The 15853-nt window shown below is 36.3% G+C and overlaps 4 protein-coding genes across 4 annotated transcripts; 1 reads left to right on the forward strand and 3 right to left on the reverse strand.

Annotated features, from left to right (window-relative positions):
* Positions 1–5020: 5020 nt before the first annotated feature.
* Positions 5021–9908, forward strand: GCK72_013560 (uncharacterized protein; the record flags this gene model as incomplete). Its single annotated transcript, XM_003101327.2, has 18 exons — positions 5021–5337; positions 5515–5701; positions 5746–5862; positions 5916–6076; positions 6240–6380; positions 6520–6769; positions 6982–7150; positions 7201–7495; positions 7668–7745; positions 7794–7899; positions 7950–8066; positions 8114–8236; positions 8374–8694; positions 8785–8859; positions 9035–9126; positions 9250–9323; positions 9428–9544; positions 9628–9908. 18 exons carry the CDS (start codon positions 5021–5023, stop codon positions 9906–9908), a joined length of 3021 nt encoding a protein of 1006 aa, XP_003101375.2.
* Positions 9909–10771: 863 nt separating this feature from the next.
* GCK72_013561 (uncharacterized protein) lies at positions 10772–12001 on the reverse strand (the record flags this gene model as incomplete). Its single annotated transcript, XM_053729892.1, has 5 exons — positions 10772–10896; positions 10944–10981; positions 11043–11123; positions 11185–11633; positions 11678–12001. The coding sequence occupies 5 exons, from the start codon at positions 11999–12001 to the stop codon at positions 10772–10774; spliced, it is 1017 nt and encodes a 338-aa protein (XP_053584664.1).
* A 699-nt stretch (positions 12002–12700) lies between these two features.
* On the reverse strand, positions 12701–13961 carry GCK72_013562 (uncharacterized protein; the record flags this gene model as incomplete). The annotated part of the gene is made up of 4 exons (XM_003090237.2): positions 12701–12756; positions 12803–12990; positions 13192–13598; positions 13641–13961. The coding sequence occupies 4 exons, from the start codon at positions 13959–13961 to the stop codon at positions 12701–12703; spliced, it is 972 nt and encodes a 323-aa protein (XP_003090285.2).
* A 427-nt stretch (positions 13962–14388) lies between these two features.
* GCK72_013563 (uncharacterized protein) lies at positions 14389–14906 on the reverse strand (the record flags this gene model as incomplete). The annotated part of the gene is made up of 3 exons (XM_003101349.2): positions 14389–14525; positions 14595–14699; positions 14747–14906. The coding sequence occupies 3 exons, from the start codon at positions 14904–14906 to the stop codon at positions 14389–14391; spliced, it is 402 nt and encodes a 133-aa protein (XP_003101397.2).
* Positions 14907–15853: the final 947 nt, after the last annotated feature.

The raw sequence follows: 15853 nt of genomic DNA on the forward strand, positions 1-15853 counted from the left end.
TCATTGTCATTTCTTTTCCTGTTTGTTTGTTGGATATATGTTCGACACCACTCTTCCCCTCATCTCATCTTTTTTACAACTTGTCAACAACTAGTTAAGCGGGTTTTTTGCACTTGAATTTCAGATTATTTGGGAATTTCCGGGTCTCATTTAGGCATTCTTTTAAAATAAGGGGTTTTCGATACATTGTGAATTGTTTGGAACGGTTTTTAATCATTCTTTTAAATTTATTTTGAGTTTCTTCCCTGGATTTACAGTTATCAACTAGAGGAATCAACAAGACAGAAATTAGAACTTTTGGAAAATGTTGCCATGTTAATTGACTTATTGAATTTAGGTCGGCCCTGAAATCAACAAGTTTTTTTTCTAAGTTTACTTCATCCAAGTGACTCTGCAAGGATCTAAGTTTCAAAATTCTTCCACACCTGTGTATCTTCTAAAACAGAAAAATAATTAAGAGACAATCTCTGACTGGCTCGAGCATAGGCCTACAGGTCATGTTACACATAAACCAAAGTGATCCGTTTCGGCTGATTCTTTGATATGTTACTACCCTAGAAATTCTAAGAATTTTGTACTATACCCGATTAGGCTCCGCCCCCTTTGACCTACCAAAACAATCGATTGAAGTTGAAAAATGAAAATTTTTCTATCGAGAGATAGGATCAAAATCTCTTCAGAAATGAATTGCCAGCCTAATTTGGTGCATTTTACAAGATAACTACTTTTTTCTAGCTTGCCTGCATCATAGAGAAAAAATCACTTTTTTGAAAAAATTGTCTATTTTTTCATGTTTTTTGGATTTTTCGGGTGGTCGAAGTACTGTGGTCCAAAGTAAATTTATGATGGTAAGATACATATTTGTGTTGGCTTTCTGAAAATATAAAGATTTTCCCCAGATTACACTGTCTAGGTGAGTTATGATCAAAAAAGGGACGAAATTTGATGCTTTTCAACGTACCCCCCTCCATGGTAAAAAACGGCTGGGTGACGAAAATCAAAACTATTTTTTATTTGAATTATTTGAAATTAAAATAATATTCACACAAATTTTCAGACAATTCTAGCCATGTTTCAGTGAGTTACAGACACCTCCTCCATTTTTTCGAGCCAAAAAGTTTGAGCTCTCGTAGCTTTCCAGTTTATGACTCAAAGTTTAAGATACTTTGGGAAAGTAGTGAAATACATTACAAAAACGCAAATGAATAAATAAATTTCAAGTTTTGTCGTTTGGTTCAACTTTCGTTTCATTTCATATCTGATAGCTTCATGGGTATACGATAGGGAGATATTCTGGCGCATAAAACGGCAGAATTCTTTCTTATAATCAACTTTTAGCTAGTCATTCGTGTTTTTGAAATATTTTTCATTACTTTCTCAAAGCTTCATAAACTTTGAGTCATAATCTGGAAAGTTACGAGAGCTCAAACTTTTTGGCTCGAAAAAATGGAGGAGGTGTCTGTAACTCACTGAAACATAGCCAGAATTGTCTGAAAAGTTGTGTGAGCACTATTCTAACTCTGAATAACTCGAATCGGAGACGTTTTCGATTTTCGTCACCCAGCCGTTTTTTACCATGGAGGGGGGTACGTTGAAAAGCATCAAATTTTGTCACTTTTTTGATCATAACTCACCTAGACAGTGTAATCTGGGGAAAATCTTTATATTTTCAGAAAGCCAACACAAATATGTATCTTACCATCATAAATTTACTTCGGACCACAGTACTTCGACCACCCGAAAAATCCAAAAAACATGAAAAAATAGACAATTTTTTCAAAAAAGTGATTTTTTTTCTATGATGCAGGCGAGCTAGAAAAAGTAGTTATCTTGTAAAATGCACCAAATTAGGCTGGCAATTCATTTCTGAAGAGATTTTGATCCTATCTCTCGATAGAAAAATTTTCATTTTTCAACTTCAATCGATCGTTTCGGTAGTTCAAAGGGGGCGGAGCCTAATCTGGTATGGTATAAAATTCTTAGAATTCTTGTGGTACTAACATATCAAGAAATCAGCCAAAACGGATCACTTTGGTTTATGTGTAACATGACCTGGTGGCTTGAGCGAGACATTGTCTCTTAAAGCCTTTTCTCAAATTTATCACGGATTCAAAAACTTATTGAAATACCGTAAAGGTTGTGATTCTCTAGTTCGCTTGAAATTGTCGCACTGTATGAATAATGAAAAGTTGAAAATCTAGAACAATTGGATTTTAATTAATTCCATTAATTCTTAACGCGTATTATGTTCAGTTTCATACAGTAGATTTATTCTACATTTTGTTGAAAGTTTCAATCTTTCTCTCTTTTTTTTCCAAATCCAGTGATCTTAATCTATTTCCATTTTGGTCTTAGTCCATTCCAGAAATCTCGATTCCTTTCTATTTCCACTAGCTCTCTCTTTCCACTTTCCACGTATTCTATCTAATCTTCTCTCATCATTTTCCGATTTGATTTTTTCTTCTATTCCAGTCGCCTCCAACAGCAGAATCAGCAAGAAAAGCTATCTTTCTTTTTCCCCGTTTTTTCTCTTTAAATACTAATCTTCCATTCCAAAAAAAAAGAAAATAGAGTGGAGAGATTCAGAAAGTCAAATACACATTCCCTGATATTTTTTGGCCTAATCTCTCCCCTCATCGGATGCTCCTGTCCATCCAACTTGTCGATTTAGATTAGCAGTTTGTGTCCCCTCCCTCTCAGGCCTCCTCTCAATCTTCTTTTTTAACATTAGACCTTTTTTGGAGTAGTGATTTAGGTTTTGTCTTTTTTCTTTGAAATGAATGATGATTCTTCTTCTCCAAAATCTGAATCTCCATATCATTCAAGTCTAGACCCAATTCTCTCCCAGACACTATAATTGGAGGACGATCGGCGTTTTTTCATTTTCACTGGACATTTTTAATAATGGGATTGAGTAGAAAAAAAACAAAAGGATTTCAGAATTAGTCATTCTTTTTTTTAAACAAATTTTTCAAAAAGTAAAGAAAATTTAGAGATTAATACACTGTTACTTGCAGACTTTATTTAAAAGTTGCTTGGAACAGCACAATTATCATCGGTACGGAAATCGCTCTTTTCGATTTGGATACAGAGAAAAGTTGGTGGAACCATAAGTCTTATGAATTAGTTACTGTTCAGTCAGAAAAAATGTCCAAAAAACGCCCGTTCTTAAATATTAATTGAAACAAAACGTTGAAAGCCCGACCTGCAATTAGGAATCATAGAGAAACCATGCTCCGCAGTCCCCGAAAAAACATTTGGTAGAAATCTCTCACATAAATTACTGTTCAGATCCTATTTTCAATCTTTCTTTCATTGTTGCCACTCCGTCATTCGCTCTTTCTCTATAGTTTTCACTTCCTTTTTTAACTTTAATCCCCTTTCCAAAGTCTTCTTTGTAATCGGAAGGAAGTTCAATATTTTCATGTTAATCTTAATGCACATCCGCAGTTTTTTTATTTCTGAGAATATGAGGAATACGTACATATTTATGACGAAGTGAAGGGGTCATTCGGGAAAGAGATTCTGGATACGGGTATCGCGTCTTTTAGCTAGACATTTATATGGTTTTGCAACTGACATAAAGCTGGCGAAGTCCTCACTCGAAATTGAAAGATTCTGGTATTGAGCTTTACCTATGCTTCTGGACGCCACACCCATTTCTCATCCTCATAAATGTCTCTTTCTCCAACTTCCTATACCACATCAACATTTCCAGAAATCAATCCAATTGCTTCTTGATCGTTCATCAATGTATTTTTTGTTTTGAATCATATAATCTTTTGTATTCTGAAGTTTACTACTACTGACGTCTTCTTCCTCTTCTTTTCCGAATCCGATATCATTTTGTTCAGAAAAAGAAAAAAGGGGATAAGATGATGTAGATCATCCGGGTCAGTGAATCATTTTCAGATATTTTGTGGTTAAAACGTTTTCGAAAAAAAGGAGATGCGACGGCTGGAAAAATAAGTTTTTTTTCGAAATCACTGTTTCAAAATATTATTTAGAAGTAATTAATTAGAACTTTTGTAGCGCGCACTTGCCTGATGATCGAATTGTTTTCTTGATAAATTTTCTGTTATTTTGGTATTCCTCCCGTATTCTCCGAAAAGTCGTCGAAGCCCCTTCCCCTTCTTTTTCTAATCTTTTCTCCATTTATTTTACCATTATATTCATGAATAGACTATGATCTGTGTTGTCATAAAAGTGGCCGTCTTGGTCCAAAAATCTTCAAATGTCCATTACACCCCCATACATATTTATCCAGTTACACATACAAAGAGAAAAAAAAGGAGAAGAAAAAGGCCTTCTCTAAATAATTCGTCCTAAATAATTTATGGTAATCTCGATTCCGATTTCTTAGCTCACTAGCCGCCATGTTTACTTTCTTTCAGACGAAGATTTACTTTCATTCTTTTGACATTTATCTCCTTTTCTCTTTTTTTTCTTTTTAAAGGAATCTTGAACTTTATTGGAACTTTTAGTAGTCGTAATATCGATAGGACGGAGAAAGAGATTGAAATATTTACAGATATTTTTTCTAATATAATCGAGAACGGTTTCTAAATATTCAACTTTTCTGATTTTGAAATTGTCAGTTTTAAAAGTTTGTTGCACTTTTTTCTTTTTTCTTTTCAAAGACCCAGTTTCATTATTTCCAAATAATTTTTTTAACGTAGGTAGTTTTCTAGATTTATCTGTTTCGTTTGAATAACTAAATAGACAATTGATATTTGTACGATCTCCTTCAAGAGTAGTTCCCTAAAAATACAGTTTCCGAAATTCTTTGACTTCGATTGATCCAGTCTCTAATTGTGTTCTTCTCTATTTAAAAACCGTTTCGTAAAATTTTGAAATTTATGATATTTTGAAGCTTCACCAGTTTCATTCTTTTTCACACTCACACTTTAATTGTATTTCCACTAATCAAACCCCACATTTCCAGATACCATCAATTTGTCAAAATTCTCAAAACGGAGAGCCTTCAAAACATCAGAAACGCGTCGTCGCTTGTCCGGATATGACATGCGCGTCGCTCTACACACCTCGGCTGGTGCAGCGATATTCCTCATCAATTCTTCAGATTCTAATTATATTTCTATATGTTCTTCCTATTATTTCATCAGTCAAACAAGTGACAGTACCCGGACAAATTGTGTTAGGAGGGTTGTTCCCGATTCATGAAGCTGGAAGAAATGCGTCACATCAGTGTGGAAAGATCAAAGCAGATCAAGGAGTTCAGAGGATGGTGGCGATGTTGTTTGCACTGGAAAAAGTAAATCGAGACAGACAATTACTGCCACAAGCAAGTTTGGGAGCACAGATTTTGGATACGTGGTAAGTAGAGAGATTATTGGCTGTCAAGGAAAAGTTAGTACACATTTAGTTTGTGAAACAGTAACATTTTCTCCGTTACTCAGAATCACAAACAATAGAATTTCGAGATTTACCTTTACAAGTTTGATGTATTTTCTGTTCCTTATTCATAATTTCAATTCACTAAACTTCTTTCAGTTCCGTCGACAGTTATGCTCTAGAACAAACTCTGGAATTCATAAAATCTGTAATGTCGAATGGAGATGGAGTGACATGTGCAGATGGATCAACTGGATCATACACAAGACAACCAGTCGTTGCAGTTGTTGGAGCAGCTGGAAGTCAAGTCAGTGTGATGGTTGCATCCATGTTGCAGTTATTCAAGGTAGACATGATTTCTTCAGATAAAAACGAAATTCTTCCATTCAGATCCCCCAAGTGAGCTACAGTTCGACGGGAGCTGAGTTGAGTGAAAAGCCAAGATTTGCATTCTTTTCTCGAGTAGTTCCTCCTGATAATCTGCAAGCTCAAGTAATGGCAAGAGTGGTGTGTTAATCCCTTTCTTTTATGGTTTCAGCTTCTATTTTGAGAATTTTCAGATTGGAGCTTTGGAGTGGACTTATGTTCATGCAATTGCTGATACTGGGTCATACGGAGAGAGGGGAATGGACTCGTTTCGAGCTGCAGCAGCTGAGAATGGAATATGTATTGATGGAGATGTTCAGAAGATATCCAGACGGTGGACGGAGAAGAATTTTAGGTGAGAATAGAAATTAGAACGTTTGTGTGAAACCTAATAACCATGTACTGATGTGAATCCGATTCCATTTAGATTTGACAACACTCCGAAACAGTTTTTTTGTTGAGAATTGTCCTTTCAAAAAGAACTATCAACCAGCTTAAAAAACTCATTGATATTTCAGAGACCTTCTGATCCGAATGCACCGAACTCGAAAAGCACGTGGAGTAGTGATGTTTGTGGATGAAGATAATTTGAAACGACTTCTCAAGACACTGGATCTTTTGGTTGCTGAAGGACATACAGAATTGGATAGACATTTTTGGTTGGTTGAGTTTTAAAGTGCAACTATTTTCTCAACGCATCTGCTTAAAAACTTGAATTCTTATAGAGATATATTCCGAACAAAAATAAAATAAACTCGTCATCTCGAATCAACTTTCTGAAACAGAAATAGTTTTCAGGTTCGTCGCCTCTGATTCATGGGGAATCAAACAGTCAGTTGTCCGTGGTCTGGAGCATCGAACATACGGAGCCATCACAATTGCTCCGATGGTTAGAGAAGAGACTGGATATCTGGAATACTTCCGATCGTTGTCTCCTAAGGGATTCGTTTTTCTGGAAGAGTTCTTCGAGTATCTGGGATGTTCGGCCACGGAAGATATCAAAACATTTGGAGACTGTTTTGATATGGTCAATGTGACATTAAAGCAGGTTGGTGTAGAGGAACAAAAAGAACGTTAATATTTGAAATGTTTTAATTCTTGGCGTTATTGAAACTGAAAACTTTCAAAAATTCAACAAAAAGAAGATACAGTTTCAATATTCAGCCTTATCACAATCAAAAGCTATATGAATAATTCTGGTTTTAACAGTTTTTCGATAATCTCAAAGAATTGAATGAAATATTTCACACTAGTTTTCAGGAATCATATGTTCCATTCGTTGTCGACACTGTCAAAATCATTGCAAAAGCCATCTCAATGTACATTGAGGACGATTGTGGAAAGACTCCATTCCACAAGTGCTCATTGGCTCAATCTGGATTTCGAGGGGAACGACTTCAGAGATATTATCGGAATATGTCACTCAACAGTAAATCATTCAAAGCACTAAACTTCAAAACTCATTTAATAAAATTTCAGAAAATGAGCCAGCTCTAATCGATGCAAATGGAGACGGTATCGGACGATATGATGTATTTCAACTGGATATGAATGGAATATATCAGAAAGTTGGAAAATGGAGATCAACTGATGATTTCTTGTCGGTTGAAGTTGAGAAAATCAGACATGCATTCAAGACAGCACACGGAGAAAGACCAATGAGTGTGTGTTCGACGGATTGTCCGAGAGGACATTACAGAGCATATCAGGATCAAACATGTTGTTGGGCGTGTATTCCATGTGATACTTCTACGAGTATTCATAATGAAACTAGGTGAGAAATCGTTTGAAAAAGTTTGAACTTTCCTGCAAACGAAGCACTATAAATATTTTGTATGAAAGGGAATTTTATTTCCTGAAATTAAAAATATTTACATATTCCCTAATAATCCGGAAAGTTCATCTTTTCTACATAAATATCATTGGTTAAAAATCACTTGTTTCAGCTGCGAAGAATGTGCCATTGGAATGGTTCCGGATAGAACACTCCACTTTTGTGTACCGATTCCTCCCGTCTCTATGCAGTTAGTTTCATATCCTTCTCCACTAAATCTTACCCTATTTTCTTCCAGATGGGATACTACTTGGTCTCTCATCCCCGCTGCCTTCTCCACTCTTGGCATTGCTTCAACTATCTTCGTGATTTCAGTTTTCCTCAAATTCTCGAATACACCAGTGGTATCTATCAACTGAGATCGTATTTTTAAAAAATGTTTATCAAATTCCAGATAATGGCATCAGGGAGAGAACTGTGTTATTGTATGATGTCTGGAATCGGAATGTGTTACGTTCTCACGTTTTTCTTGGTCTCTCAGCCGACAGTTATCACCTGTTCGTTGACTAGAGTAAGAGATAACCGAATCACTTAGAAATAACTATAACGTGTTTACAGATTCTAATGGGTCTCTCAATGTCAGCCATTTATGCAGCAATCATCACAAAAACCAACAGATTAGCTAGAGTTTTTAAGCCAGATTCGGCACAAAGACCGAGGTTCATCACTCCAAAAGCACAGGTAAGATATTTGAAAATCATTTCAAAATGATGTCAACTCATTTGAAACCGTTTGGTGTTTCACGAATTCCTGATTAAACAAATATAGTCCCTCTCTGCAGTCTGAAGTTCCTCTCGATGCCAATTACTCGCTTTCAGGTCGGTATCTGTATGGGTATAGTCTCTGTTCAACTCATTGGAACATTCGTTTGGTTATTCTTCGATCCACCCGGAACAATGATTGTTTTCCCGTCGAGAACTGAAGCTGTATTGACTTGTAAAGCAACAACATCTCATCTTTTGATCTCCCTCCTCTACAATATTCTTCTGATTGTTGCCTGTACAGTTTATGCATTCAAAACGAGGAAGATACCAGAGAATTTCAATGAGACGAGGCATATCGGGTTCACTATGTATTCCACGTGTATTCTATGGCTGGCATTTGGACCCATCTATTTTGCGACACAGAGTGATTTTAGGGTGAGTTATTGCTTTGCTGCGATAGAAGTGGTAATTAAAACGCCTCTTTTTCAAATCATGTGAAACAGAATAAAAATTAATGTTTTTCAGATTCAAATCACTTCACTCTGTATGTGTATTTCCCTATCTGGAACAGTGGCGCTCATCTGTTTCTTCGCTCCGAAAGTAAGTTTTATAAAAGTCTTTGGGTCAATGAGGTTCAATTGAGATGAGCTCGAACTTCTCTACAAATTTAAATATAAACAATTTTCCAGTTTTAAGTTTTCCATAACATTCCAACAAAACTATTATTTTCGTTGTGAGAACAGTTCTAACAGTTCTAATTTAATTCTCTTTCCAGGTCTACATCGTTCTATTCCAACCATACAAAAACGTTCGTACCCGTCAATCAGCCGTCGGACGTCTTGTCAATCAACAAATGAGGTTTATGAGGTAGGTTTGCTGTGATTCTTCCCCTCAACTCATCCCTTTTTGATATGAAAAAAGGCATGACTCTCTGAGACTTGAATCCTTATCTCTCTTTCCAAAATACCCGCATGGTGTTCCTTTTTCTAGCCAATTGACCTACAACCCCGATGGATGCAACTCATATCAACCGATGTCTTCCAATCAATCCTATAAACCCAGTAGTGAGTTTTCTGAAACGACGAAACTGATTGAAAAGTTTGATTCACTAATTGAATGAAATTCTGAAAACTGATATGAATGAGTCTGACCCTGGAAATATTTTCAGCAGAGGAGAGTTCTCACACGAGCAACGCTCCGGGACTACCGCAAACTCGAGCGATCCCTCCGCATGTAATTGAGCAGTTGGCTGCGAGTTTACCAATTAGTGACAAGAATGATTTAGGTGAGTTTTATTCTTCACAATAGTTTCAGATTTATAGTAGATATTTTTGGGTGAAAAAATGAAAAAATCTTAATGTTTTACAGTAAAAAAGCTATCACTTCAAGACAAATTGCTCAACAACAACAATAATAACGAGAGCAGTGAAGAGATTCGTCGCCGTCGTCCGAGCAGTGTTCACACAGTTGGCGCCATTGCAAATGGAGCATCAGTTGCTCATATTCCACCAAGAAGTTACACAGATGAACCAAAAAGTTCAATGATTCGACAAGACACGACTAAAAGCAGAGCAAGTCTTGCTGAATCTCATCAAGTCGATTTGATTTTAGAGGAAATCGCTGCAGATACACACTCGACTTTCCTTTGATTTCTCTTCACTTTCTCTATTCATTTATCTCTTTTCATTTTAAACGGGTTCATCTGATTCTATGAATCTTTTTCTCATTCTTCCAGTGCCTTTAGGATCTCTTGCTCCTTGTTTATTGTGAATTTCGGTGTTTTTGAATTTTCATAACATAAATTATTTCATAATTTTGCATTTTTCATTGACGATTTGTTATAGAAAGTTTTATTAAAGTCGAAAAAGTGGTGGTTATTGGAAAAGCTGATTTAATAGAACTCGAATTCGAAACAAGAGAAGGGGTTATTAAAACTATAACAGCTTGTAAAATGGCAGAGAGTGTGTTTTACAACTGATAAAAAGCAATAAATCATATAATCAGAATGGATGGAATGTATGAAGGCGATTCAATATGCATATTTGTTCGGATTGCTTTGGTATTTCCATTGCTACTTACTGTACCAGTCTCAGAATTCCGTAATTCTTGGGCAACTTGGTGACATCGCCTCCTGTAATTTGTTATACAGATTCAAATTTCCTTTCATTTTCACAACTCACCATCAACAACGTGTCCGCATTTGATCAGAATACGCGGAGTTTGTTTCTGGACTGTTCCGTCGTAATTCAGCATGCAGATCTCGCACTCCAATCCAGATAGTCAGTAACAAACAACGCGAATTTGGAGAACAAGGACATAGAAAAAGATTGAAAGCTGGGTTTACGAAGAAACTCACTGAGCATCGATTTCTTTCGGGGACTTTGTTTGAATGTGGGAATAGAATTCGGAGAATCATTTATTAAGTATTGAAAATTCTAGAAGAAATCACGAACGGTTTTAGAAAACTATGTCAACATGTAAAGGATTTGTAATTAGAAAAGAGCAATAAATGTTATATTTGGAAATGCGTATTCGTGACGCTGTGAGAATATTTGATGAATTTGAATTGCTTTGAGCTTCTTGATCTTCGTTTAACGAATGAGTTGCAGTGATTTTGTGGAATTTGGGCAAGGTCTCCTGAATGAAAATAATTTTCATATAGTGACAAACGCAGAGCCACTCACCATTAACCACAAGATTGGCAGAATGGGCAATAAAAATGCTGTTGATCGTATTGATTCATAATTATATCGATACATTTGTGGCAAAGAACGTGTCCACACGATGTCGGAATGAGTGGAGTTTGTTGTTGGATTGTTCTGTCGTATTCCAACATACAGAGGTCACACTTCAAACAAGTCGCTCTGAAATAAATCAAAATTCGGAATTTTCACAAATTTTTATCAAAAAAGTCTAACCACTCACTGTGTACCAATTTCTCTTGAAGAAGTCTCATCGATTTCACTGCAACAGACTTCATGCACATTTTCTGCTCCTGTCTGTGATGAATCCCGTTCTCTAACATTTGTGCCCATCGGAGTACGATCATCTCCTGCTTCACCGTTTTCAATGATTCTCATTTCAATATTCATAAGCTCGATGCGATTTCCGAGTATCGTCCATAATGTGATTGTGTTGAAAATCAGAGCATATAAAAAGGTGAGTTGAAAGCAGAGGATCACAAAGGCAATCTGCCTGTCAAAAACCACTTTGAACGTGAAAATTGAAATCAAAACGAGCAAATGGAAACAGGTAGCGATGACACAATGAGATCGTTTGTATTTCAGTCTACACAGACGTTTGAGTTTCGAAATGAATGCGTAATGGAGTACGACGGAGGAGATGTTGAATACGAAGAAGACGTAGAGAGCAATCTGGAAATATGAATTTTACAACTCGAAGATTTTTGAACATTTACCTTAATGTTGAAATGAAAGTAGCAAATGACAAAATAGGGGATGCATGCGAAGAGGAGCAGACTTCCACTGCCGATCGTATAATCTCGTTTGCATCTTTCCAGCACTCCTGCTTGATTTTTGTCATTGCGACAAATCGTCCAACTTTTGAGTATTCCAATGAGGCAGGAAATCAATGAAATCGTGAAAAGAGTCGCATAAAATATACGCCAGTGATATTTCGATTTGAAATCGAAGCCACCGAATGAGAATAGGAATAGAGTGATGGAGATTGTTATGAATAAGTTAAAGTGGTGAGAGATTTCAGTAAGATGGAGACCTCCCATTTTAAAAACAGAGAGAACAGAAGAACGTAATGAACACGTCGTTTCGAATGAGAACACATCGGAACTCCTTCAAAAAATTTGATCTACCTGCAAAACAAAAATTGAAAACTTTCGGAAGATCAAAAAGAAGATCATTGAGTAAAACAGTGGCATGTGGGTTTACTCTCTTTTTAATTTTTTAAATGCACTGTCTCCCAGTCTCCGAAAAAGAACAGCAAGGAAATGTTTGATCTACTTTCAAATTTCCTAATTTTTTTTGATTTTTAGAACTTTTAGCAAAACATTGAAGAAATCCAGTGGTAGACCTGAAACTTCTTCAAAATTTTGGTTTTATGAGAGTGGATAAAAAATTTCCCTGCAGTTCTTTTTCGGAGACTGGGAGACAGTGAAATTAATAATATGTTTAGTCATCTCGAACTTTGAAGACGGGCTTTTTGAGACGAGATTTAGATGAAAGAAACAAAAAAGTATTTTCGGCAGACGGAAAATGTACTGAGTAGAAATAACAATGATATAGAAAAATAAAATAGTACAAGTTTATTAAAGCAGAATGCTCAAAAGTGAAAAATAATTGGGGAGAAGCTTCCCGGAACGTGTTTCTCAAAGAAGAAAGCGATAAAAGAGGAATTTAATGTTATTCTCAACCCGCCGGTGACAAAAGTCTAATATTTGAAGTCTCGGTGCATGTATTCGTCGTCATTAACGAATTAACTTCAGCATTCCGTAATTTTTCGGAAGATAGCTGGCGGAACCTCCTGAAAATTGTAACAGTAAAAATCTATTATTCGACATTCAACATACCGTTCACAACAGTGACTTGTTGGCAGAATGGACAGCAAACGTCTTGATGACTGTTGTATTCTAATAAATTTCCGATGCAACCTTGGCACATTGTGTGTCCGCATTTGATCAGAATTCGAGGAGTGTGCTTCTCGACTGCTCTATCGTATTTCACCATACAGATTTCACACTCTGCACCTGTTTCCGACCTGAAAAAAAAAATAACATTGACAACAAAAAAACTGTTCTCGCGTGCAACAGGTTGTCACTGTTCTGATTCAGTGGCTATACAAAACAAAAGAAACTGATTGAGAAGAACGACTTAGATTTTTTCAGTTTTTCATAGCACTGACGCTTCGCGATTCGCATTTTCATGACTTTTACGGCCATCAAACTTCTTTGAAACTCACATCAACGCGGATTCTCCGGTCTCATCGACTGATGTATAGCTGACTCCATCTCCGTCGAATGACCTCAATTCACGCATTGTTCCCACTTCTCCTGTTTTGATAACTGTGCTTTTGATAGGAATTTCAATGCGATTCATCAAAACAGCAAAAAAAGTTGGAATAAGGAGAGTCAGCTCGAATGAATACATCACTTGGATTGCGAGAAGAACTCCTCCATAGTGTGGGAAACCACGTAAAATGAGCAAGTTGTAAGTCGTAATCAGTCCAATAACATGGAATAAAGCGATCATCGCAATGAGATGTCCTTTCACTGGTCTCACTCTACATTTCGATTCGCAATCTCGAATGAACGTTAAGTAAAACAAGATGGAAATGTAGTTGCATGCAAAGAAGAGGAATGATGACGTCTGAAATATGAAATCATTCTTTAATTAAAAAATAAAACTCACCAGAAGCTGAAATTGATTGTAACACATGTAAATGAATGCGGTGTAGATGGCAAGAATCATTCCGAAACATCCAGTCAGATAATCTCTTCTGTATTTCTCCCGGTTTCCAGTTTTTCGAATCTTGTCATGACACACCATCAATGATTTGAAAAATGTGAACACGCAACTGCTTGCGAACGCAAATTGAAGGAACAAACGTGGAACATAGAATGGATCAGATGAATCGAAAATTCCATTGCCCAACATCAAAATTATCGAGTAGAATGTGATTAATGTGCTAACTTCTTGAGCTGCCTTCGGAAAATATGTGACTTGTCCCATTTCGACACAGGCAAATGAACAAAATGTTCAATCCTGCATTGAAATAAGCAAGCAGGGCTAGAAATCGATATTTCCCGGGCGATATAGATCAAAATTTTCCGAACGTTTATCCATCAACTTTTGGTGTACGCTTTTTCCAAACTTCTGTAAAAAAGCAAACATATTTTTACGTTTTCAGAAAAGAATGAATTGCAAAGAAAGACAAAGAAATTGAATGCAAAGCATCGGAAAATAGAAGAAAAATGTCGGAAATTTTTTTGGGTTGTCGTCAGTTTGCAAGTGCGCTCTGATGCGAATACCGTAACCTGAAAATAATTTTTCACAGAAAAAAGCTCTAGAAAAACCACAAAACGCTAAAAGGGAGATATTGTAACCCGTTTATCTAATTTTAGGAATATTTAAATGATTAAAATGCGAAAATGGAAGTTCATAACAATAAAACAGCTGCGACAGTCACAATGACATAAAAAGAATTAAAAATTGACGCGGAATCGTCGAGGAATCTTCGTGTAGTTGTGACAATCCCAGATCCGATAATTCTCGGAACAGTACAACAGCAATTGTCTGAAATAAAATGGATTTTTCAAATGAAAAGAGTTTCGAATGTTTCGAAAATCAGAAGAATTCACTTACTAACACAAACAGAATTCGAGCTGTAAGGTGTGCATTGATAATCTGCAGTGCATCCAACATTGATTTTGAATCCTCCATTTATACAAACTGGATACATGTTGCAGGCTGGAATATAATTAACTCAAATTCATTAAGAAACCCCCTGAACTTACGAAATTCCGAGTAGAATCTATATGGATCAGACCCACAAATATATTGATATCTTCCCTGAACTTGAGTTCCAAGGAGCTCTTGTTGAGATATCAATTGAGCTAGACACGAATCAAAAACACATAAAAATAATAATAAAAAGGTGAGAGGAACGAGTTTCATGGCTAGTTTCTGTCAGTTTATTTGAGAAATGAAAGTGGGAAGAACACAAAAACGAGCGGATAGTGGATGACAATGAATGTTTTCTCAGCTGTCATAACAGAAGCCACTGTCGATTTTGGAGGCGAATTTCGTCAGGAAAAATGATGACAAGGATATGAAGAGTGATGAAGTACAAAAGTTTGATGAATGAATCACTGAAGTCAAATAAAGTTGGCTACAAACTTTCAAAAAGTCCCTCTTGATTCCGTTCCCCTATTCCTAACTTTTAATTCCCTATTCAATTGTTTCGTTCCTCATAAACTCATTTCTCTCTTTCAATTTCCTGATTTCTCTTCCTTTTTCTTCTTGTTTCTAAACTCTCAATTCATCATTTTCTCTCTTCGTTCCATCTATCGGAATGCCTTCTTTCATTGCGCCATCTTTGGTGTGCTCTCTTGACAAGAGGGGACAAAGATTTATGAGTGTTCAAAGTGGAGGACCGATTGGAAATTGAGATAAGAGGGAGAAAGAAGATGAGAAGGAACAAGAAATGAACCAGTTGACATAATTAATGAGTTTTTGAAACTGAAAAGTTGACTCAATTGAAAAATGAGTGGAGTTGGAGTGGAGGAGACAGATTGAAGTTATGATAAACATCTTGAGTTAACAAGATGAAAAACCCGATACAGTTTGAAAGAGTTATTTTATTTTCAGAATCTTCATTTTTCATTTCGGCGGTTCTTATTAGCTGCATCCCATCGGACTTTTTTTTAGTTGAGAGATCTGGAAGTTTGGGAAAGATCTGAAAACTTTCGCTGTGAATAATGGTTTTTTATTAGAATTGAGTTGGTTTGGATCTATCCATGGGAGAGCAAAGAATTGTGAGCAAGTGCTGAAAACTATCGATACTTTTTAATTAGACTACAGTTGTCAGGCATACCACCTGCTCTGAGGTAGCATCCCTACCC

The sequence above is a fragment of the Caenorhabditis remanei genome, chromosome IV (genome assembly GCF_010183535.1).
Source record: "Caenorhabditis remanei strain PX506 chromosome IV, whole genome shotgun sequence".
NCBI classification, from domain to species: Eukaryota; Metazoa; Nematoda; class Chromadorea; order Rhabditida; family Rhabditidae; genus Caenorhabditis; species Caenorhabditis remanei.